The following is an 8,470-nucleotide window of genomic DNA, read 5'->3' as shown; positions in this document are numbered from 1 at the left end:
GTAGTATGACATAGCAACAACTATTTTATTTTGCGAGTGCATTTACCACATCGGATTTGTTTACCGTAGAACGTTCACTGTAGAGTACATGCTTAATATACTATACAGATCGACGTGATGAAATCAATACTATTTGCGACAGTATTATACGCATTGCTGGTTAAGATATCCAGTCAGCCTCCTCCTCCTCCTCGCAACGAGGCCAATGCAGGCAGATGTTGTATGCCAGGAAAGCTAATGGAACTGACTTATGGTAAGTAGGAAAACAGCAACTAATATTAATAAGAGCAACTAGACTAAACACGTTAGGGCTAGAAAGAATACGGTGCTTAAAGAAGAGCGCCCCCAAAAGCGCTATACCATGGATATATAGCCTAACTGAGTTGCATTTTGTCAACTTCATAACATTCATTGGAAAAAGGCCGATTCCCAATGGTCCTCAGAATGCTGTATACAAATCTTGCCCTCCCCATACATGTATCAGTGGCCCAATTGCAAGGGTTAAACAACATTATATTGCCCATATATGATAAATGTGAAAATCGATGCCAACTCGTAGGTCCCTACGTTTTGTCTGTCAGTTCATTCTTCGAGTTCCGTCAGTTGATCTGCCTGCAGGCCGCACTTTCATCATTCATAACGAATAATAACCAACCATTTCATATCTGTTGCTTTATATAGGGTCCAATGTAGTGACCGGTACTTCATATTATCGACAACGGGTCCGGGGCGCTTACGACTTCACAGCCCGTCGATATGGCTCCATTAGCGACGTCGCTTACATCAATGGTACGGATATAAGAGTTCGGATCATCATCTTAGCAGCAGAGGTCAGTTTGCCAAAATTTGTCGGAGGCCAACTCTTGGCGATAATTTTGTTTTGCAAGATTTCTGAATTACAGAATGTCCTTGCTTGGCCCTTTCCCACTGACTGTTTCCCACGACATGCCGGACTAGTAACCTAATAGGCTACTTTTAGGTTACTTTCCAACAGTCCCAGTGGCTGCACGTCCATGGCTGTGAAAATGATCTCATTTGCTTTGTTGAAGCTAGTTACATGAATGTTAACTACTTAGATTCAGTGCCTGGAAGACAACAGTCAAATCGATTTTATGATCAAAACAAATAATAAAAAGAACCACGTGATTAAACTGCAACTTCTTTCAATCACAATATAATTATTAAATCATTTTCTATTTTTATTATACTTTTTTCGACCAGAATACACAGTATTATATATTCAATGGGACCTGTACTAAACTGCAAGATGTATTCGTGGAACCGCAACGTTGTATTACAAGTAAGTCATTTTCTGCACTACCATTACATTACAACAAAACTTAAAATTAATAATGATAAAAGATACCTTATTCACGTTGGTATTCATTCCCCTCTCCCATTTGATTCTAAATTTCATGAGCAGAGAATATTATTAATATTAAAAAGGTATGTGGTTTGTACGGTGGTCCAGAAGAGACATCATGAATGAAAGGCAGTAGATTACTAATTTCATTTGTAATGTTGTTTCTAATTGCCACATGTTGGTTGAAACTATGCATATTTAGTAATGAAATTTAAATGGTCAGAGGCCAAACCTTTGTTTTATTGATAAATTGATATTCAAATTCTCATATTTTGTCGTCAGCGGATTATGACTTTGTGGATACTTCTACGATAGGTGATGGAGAATTAGAGGGCGCAGTTTGGGGTGCAGCGATTAACGATTCTAAGCATGGTATATACGGAACCAATTATCTATCGTTCAGTGTAAAGAGCTGCGTTCCAATTGGCCAATCATCCTTGGTGTATGTAGGAGCTCCTCCAAACTTAGGTGGGTGTAAATGATTACGAAATTCTTACAAAAAATTGACGAAGAACACTTAAAAAAGTTCATTTTCACTGATATGTATTCATATTCATTCAATGACTATTGTAGAAAAGTTTTAACATTTGGCCAACACTAATTTTCTTTCTGGGTCAGAATATGAAAAAACCAAATTGGTTTGCTAAGTTTCAAACCCACCATAAAAGGAGAAGGAAGGGGGGTCGATGGGAGAGTTGAGCCCCCTTGTTTGGTAAGGTCACTCTTGTCACCCCTGATATATTCGTGGCACACCTTCCTTTAGACTGTCCGAAACCAAAATAATTAGGGCAAAGCTTTACATAAAATGGTGAGCAGTAGAGGTGTAACTATTAGCACAGATTTTATGTAGACATTCCTTTTCCTCTTGAAATTCCCAGAAACTTTTGTAAAGAAGAGGAAGGGAGTACTTTGCAGTCCGGGGGTCAATAGGGGGCACAAAAATGTATTCTCATATTATTTCACAACACAATGACCATTCTGTTTTTTTTTATTTTTAAAGCTCCAGTCAGTGATAGCGGCGTATACACTAACTATACCAGAGGTATTGCTGACCCAGACTTCTGGTTTAAACCTCCAAGCTTCTGTCCACCCTCTCATTCAAAGGTGGGTTTCTAACAACAATCAGTGTACTGTTTAATGATGATGTATGCACCTCAATATTACAGTTATTGGTTTAAAATTGCTAATCAAAACTGGACATTAATGCAAAAACAACTTTTTTTTCTCTGTGCACAGGCCCGTCGATCAGTCGATGATGTACCCCTTCACCATCTCCTGCTGTCGAGGATAGCAATGCTGGGATCATGGTCTCCTCATTAGTTAAAAACATCACTGTTGGTAGTAGTTACATGAACAAGATGAAAATTGAATGATGAAGCAATCGTCTGGTTAACATTAAGAGACTACTAGACTTGTATTTGAAAAAAACTTGAGAAAATATGTAAATGTCAATCGCGAAATTTGTAAGTACTTTATAAGTAACATTTTATGATAAAAGATAAGATATTGAAATTGACCTAAGAAGGTATGGCTTTTTCATTTCGTGTCAAGGTTCAAAGTTTCAAAACATTCCGGCTCGACAGAAACCTAAATATCGCTTCTCTGCTCTGATGAATCCAGCACCATATTGCACAAAGTAGAACATCAATTGTCTTTTTTAAAACATGCTAATTATTTTTACACATGCTATTGAAACATTATCATTTACAATAAAACTAACCATGAAATAACACAAATTTATTTATAGTTAATTTAACGTATGTGCTGGATTTTCCTGTTAAAGTTTGGTCATCAAATCGAGCCATTCGAGCTTTGCTCTAGTCCTCCTCCGAGCCGCTATCATAATGCAGTTGTTCCTTCCACCAATCTTGAACCTCCTTGGAAGCCGACGAGCCCCCACTCGGTTTGGTCGTCTGGGGAAACGGTGGTATACTGTTGTTGCTACTCTGAGGGGTCACACTCGGTGAGCTGGTGGAGGACCCTGTGGATGAAATACCAATTGATAGTGACTTTGCTTTGTTTGTTTTTGAATCAGGGTTGAGAGAAGCTCACAATTTTATAATACTTGCTTTTTTTGCTTTTTATATAGCGCTTTATACCAGCAATAGGTCTCAAAGAGCTTTACAGACGTTATATTACACCTGGTCAATGATAACCTGTCCCAAAGACAATCCCTCCAGTCGTCAGCAGTTATATACTGCGCGCAATGACAAGTTACCTCACAGGTAAGTGGCAGTGGTAAGAGGCAAGTGAGATAAAGCATCTTGCCCAAGGACACAACGTAATGAACTAAACAGGAATAGAACCAGCAATCCTTGGATCACGAGTCCAATCCCTTAGCCAATCGTCCACCACGCTCTCACTCTAATAGAATATGGGCCCTAAAATAAGATGATATTTGGAGGTGCACATAGAATAGAAAATCAAACTTACTAGTAGATCTCCTGCGTCCTCCCGGTAACATATCTTCACCGTCTGGTCTGGCTCCTCCTCCTCCTCCCCCCTCGGAAAGGGTCGGCACTAACAGCTTATGTCCTGGGGAGGTACTGGATGTATCAGACTTTTGCTGAAAGAAATCACCACGAAGAAAACAAATTCATTTCTAATAAATGTATTTCACATCTTTGTATGAAGTGTATATTAACCTCTTTCAACTGCTTATGGAGATGCAGGTAATAGCATCCCATCTTAAAAAATCATAAATAAAATGAGTACAAAATTGCATAAGCAAAGTTTGAATGTAGTTTAAATTACTAGTGCAATCCCCCCTTCCCCCCTCTCTTAAGCAAAAGCAGCAGTCCATGAATTTCAAGGACCTGTTTCATATTGCACATTATTTACCTGCGAGAGGGGTTGCACCTCTGGTGAAGGGTTTGGTGCAATCTCTTCTTCTTCATCTTCTTCCTCCTCCTGGGATGTAGCTGGCTCAATAAAATCAGGAACCATTAAGTGAGATGGAGCCTCAAAGTCGTCTCCTCCCAATTTAGCCATGAGGCCACGTGGATTGGCAGCACGCTCTTTCTGCAAAGTAAACAGATTCTCGAGCATTTGGAGAAATTACCTTTTAATCCTTAAGACAAAAACTTCTGACTACCAGTTGCAGCAGCCATGTACTGAAAGTCCATCAAAAGGGGGAGGCTTGTAGACATTTGTACCATAATGAACCATCATTAGCCAGAAAAACAGAGTGTGTGAAATAAGGCATGTAACACTGCAGCAGTAACAGGTGTTATAAACAACAGACTTACTGCTCTCATCCGCTTAAGACATTTCTCTAGCCAGAGGCGGATGGTATCCTTAGCAACCTCCTCTTCAATGCTGTACTCCAGCTCTTCTCTTGCCATCAGCTCTTCCAGTTGTAGACTCTTCCGTATATCCACGGATCGGTAGGACAACATACTGGAGAGAGAGAGAGAGAGGAGATGAGAACAGCGTTGGCTTGCCACTTCCCATTTGGTCTTTGAGGTCAGATTTCAATCAAAGTCATTTTTCATATGATCGTTAATTTCCCTGTCTTACTTCACGACATACAGTAGTGAAAACGGTAACATATTCGATATTGGCAACGGCAGTCTAATATACATAATACAACTAAAAGCAAGAATAAAACTGCAACGAGACTGCAATAGTGCTTAAACCCCCAATAACCCCCAAGAAATTGGTTATGGTATTGACAATATTGTGACATCATTGATGGACATATACCAATTTATCTATTAATGCACTGGCAACAGCAAAAAATTTAAACTAGTCTATGTTGATCCATACTTGCTATCTAATTGCCAAATTTTTTTACATCTATACTTGCGATAAAGACCTCACAGATGTTGTTACGTTAACTTATGTAACTTGCTTTTGTAGTGTCACAGCATTTACAAAATCAGCTATCGATTTCTCTGCCCGTTTACCTGAGTACATCGTGAAATGTAACATCCTGTCCGTTCCTCATTTTCTCAATCTCACAGCACATGTGCTTGTACAGTAGATTATCTTTCTCCATATCGACTTCAAGACGTCCTCGTAAAAGACGCAGGACGAACTTAACCCTGCTCACTGGTATCACCCCCTAACATGACGGGAAAAAAAACATCATTAAAAGGATGCTACTAGAAACGGTAACAAGGCTGGCGGTAAGGCTTGACCAGGGCAAGGCCATTAAATAAATTATAAATTTGGGAGGGCACCAAGGTCATCAAATAGGGCACCAAGGCCAAACATTATTTGGCAATAGGGCACCAAGGCCACAAAAAATTCTGTTGCTATACAGCAACAGAAACATCATTATTAGGTTAATGTGATGTTATGAGCATTAAGCAGAACACATTACACATTCTATTGGTTTGTTCAATCATGTTTTTAACTCTGTTAATAATTATGTAAAAACCATTAAATATGCACAAACACATGTATGACTCATAGTTTGATATCATCTGATCTTTATCTTGTGGAAGTTTATTTCATGGTTGATTTTGGTATGATTTTGTAAAATGGTTTTATGAATCTACTTGGAACTACAGTGAAAGGGCACATCGGCCAAATTACGGCCAAGAAATTTGGGCACGACAGCCTTTGTGGCCTTTCGATGATGGGTATTTTCGTGGGGCACCAAGGCCATCCTGGAAAAATACGGCCTTCGTTTACTTCCAGCCCTGCAGTAGCACCTCCTTATTCGAATAGGAAGTAGGTAATAATCTCAAATTATGAAATTTTAATAACACGTCTGAAAACAAAATTAGCTGTGATCACATGACCTTACATATGTAAATGAAATTTTAGAGAGAAGACCAAAGTCAATAAAGCATTTTGATTAAATTTGTATGCAGTTTCTTTGCACGTATACTTTGAGCAAACGAGTGTGATGTCATAGTTACACGCACAGACAGCAAAAAATGTTGTTGTCGTGCGATAATTTTTCACTTTAATAGCATTTAACAATAAACCCAAATCCTAGTGTATGCAATTTGAGATATGATTTTGAAAAAAACTTAGCGGATGTAAATTTTTCATTGTGCTTCTATATGACATCACACATGTTTGCTCTCATGTTCACTTTTGTAACAAGACAGATCAACTTGAACAGTTATCTCAAAAATTAATTATGTGGAAATTCAATGCAAACTTGACAAGGATGCTAATAATATGTTGCTCTTTCATCACGTACTGGGTCAAAAATTCATATCTAATTGTGTGATACCTTTCTGTGAATGTCCACCATATTCCAAGTTATTTGAAAGTTCTTGATATCAGCGTAACTGAGCAAGGCATCTTCTTCATTGGAATAAAACAAGGAGAAATTCTCCATAATGATGGCTGTGGAGAGAGAACAAGCATAGTTTATTTTTGTTTCTTCCCACGACAACATTACATATAAACGTATATACGTTCTTAGTAGAACACTCCCATGAAGGAACGAAAGAAAAGAAATACTAAGTACAAAATAAAATATTCCAAGTTCGAGTCACTCCAAATTAATATATGTCGTCCAGTTACAGAGTTGTTGACAATTGACAATTCATAATCATGGACGTTAAAATATGAATCTAAGAGACTGACTTTGGTCAGCCTGCGGCTTTGATAAGCCAATGATGGCTTCTTCGCGAGTTCCTGCTTGCGGGAGGATCTAAATACAAGTGCCCACAGGCTCATCGCCAGCAGTTCTGTGTCAGAGGGGCACAAACAATGTATGGGAGGGGTACCAAAAATTTTATGAGGGGCACAAGGCTCATGACTTCGATCAGCTTGCAGCTTTGATTAGCCAATGAGGCTCATTCCCTCCTTCCTGCTTGCAGGAGGATCTAAAATACATACATATTTACATACACGCATATACATACAAAATAAAAAATGCTATGAACTACCAAACTTGTGCAACCAGAATAACATGACAAAATTTAGATTTGTAAAGTACACTAGTTAGGATTATACACCAGGTTTGGGGAGGGGATGGGGGAGGGGATGATGATGGGGGTGGAGACAGACATACAGACCAATGTTCAGTGCTGTAGAAATGGCACTATTCTCTCATTTCTATGAAAATTATTATGGAGGGAGGGGGGGGGGCAGGTACGACCTGATGTCATGGGGCACCGAACAGCAATTGTCAGAGGTTAGACTCACCCACAAGCAGATTCAGTACCACATAAGCTATGACGACATAAAATGATCCAAAGTAGAAGAGAGAGGCCGTGGCATTGCCGCAGTCGGTCTCCCAGTAGTTCCCATCCTTACGGGTACTGCACAGTGGTGGGCTTATCTGATCATGCAAAAAAACGAATTAAAGGGTGTGAAGACTCACACAAAAAGCAACGTCTAATGACGGTAATCTGACCTAGTTTCGAATGAGGTGTAACAGAAGTGTTAGACACCACCATCGATCCCAGAAAATACACACACAGCTTGCTACCATCGGTAAATTAGACACTAGTGTACAGTCAGCACATACAGCTGCGGTCAATACCCACAGCACAGTGTACAAACGATACAGCGATGGACGTAACAAGGTTTCACGTTTCATTACTGTCGGCATTTTGTAGCGACACAAACAGAACATCATTTGCAAGCAACAGAAGCAAGCAACTTTTTCAGATGGCCGCACAAGGTTTGGGGCGAGTCTTCAATGCCTTCAAACGAATCTGTCTGTGTCAATTTGGCGTACCTCCTGTTCAAACAGACATATAGGCTAGAGATCTTTCCCGAACATATAATTGCATTTCAAACCTAAGGTATGTATCACGACAGAAGCCAGGCAGCTAGTACATCTCAGAAGTAGAACAAATGACAGATACCCTAAAATGTGATCTCCACTATGCCACCAAGAAAGATCGCCACTAGGAAAGAATTTGCCAAAAGCACCACGTTGGCATTCCTTCCGCAGCCTATTCGACAATGTATGCACAACATGTTCACACTAAAATATGATAGTCTTGTAAGAATAATTTAGAGTTGAATCTGTGTTTTTTTTTTCCCTCTCACCATACAGTCGTGCATGATCTTGTTCCAATCTTCTCCGGTAACGATCCTAAACAGGGCTGCTTGGGCGTTAAGAGCCGTCTTAAAATTAGCATGTCTGAGGATGATAAAAAAATTTAAAAATAAATAAAACATAAA

The 8,470-nt window shown here is 39.3% G+C and overlaps 2 protein-coding genes across 6 annotated transcripts in view; one reads left to right on the top strand and one right to left on the bottom strand.

Annotated features, from left to right (window-relative positions):
• LOC139975378 (development-specific protein LVN1.2-like) lies at positions 1 to 2,879 on the top strand. The gene is made up of 6 exons (XM_071983312.1): positions 1 to 253; positions 682 to 830; positions 1,222 to 1,300; positions 1,646 to 1,831; positions 2,364 to 2,467; positions 2,600 to 2,879. Exons 1-6 carry the CDS (start codon positions 118 to 120, stop codon positions 2,681 to 2,683), a joined length of 738 nt encoding a protein of 245 aa, XP_071839413.1. The 5' UTR covers positions 1 to 117; the 3' UTR covers positions 2,684 to 2,879.
• Positions 1,890 to 8,470, bottom strand: part of LOC139975369 (sodium leak channel NALCN-like) — a 54,716-nt gene continuing 48,135 nt past the window's right edge. For all 5 annotated transcript variants that reach the window (XM_071983271.1, XM_071983269.1, XM_071983273.1 and 2 more), the window contains exons 31-38: positions 8,336 to 8,429; positions 7,481 to 7,616; positions 6,558 to 6,673; positions 5,272 to 5,429; positions 4,612 to 4,762; positions 4,205 to 4,384; positions 3,797 to 3,929; positions 1,890 to 3,344 (exon numbers count right to left, since the gene is read on the bottom strand). In XM_071983271.1, coding sequence (XP_071839372.1) covers positions 3,181 to 3,344; positions 3,797 to 3,929; positions 4,205 to 4,384; positions 4,612 to 4,762; positions 5,272 to 5,429; positions 6,558 to 6,673; positions 7,481 to 7,616; positions 8,336 to 8,429 — 1,132 coding nt within the window. In that variant the 3' untranslated portion in view covers positions 1,890 to 3,180. The remainder of the gene's footprint in view (positions 3,345 to 3,796; positions 3,930 to 4,204; positions 4,385 to 4,611; positions 4,763 to 5,271; positions 5,430 to 6,557; positions 6,674 to 7,480; positions 7,617 to 8,335; positions 8,430 to 8,470) is intronic.

This window comes from Apostichopus japonicus, chromosome 10, assembly GCF_037975245.1.
Source record: "Apostichopus japonicus isolate 1M-3 chromosome 10, ASM3797524v1, whole genome shotgun sequence".
NCBI classification, from domain to species: domain Eukaryota; kingdom Metazoa; phylum Echinodermata; class Holothuroidea; order Aspidochirotida; family Stichopodidae; genus Apostichopus; species Apostichopus japonicus.
This window is presented reverse-complemented; position numbering and strand designations above follow the sequence as displayed.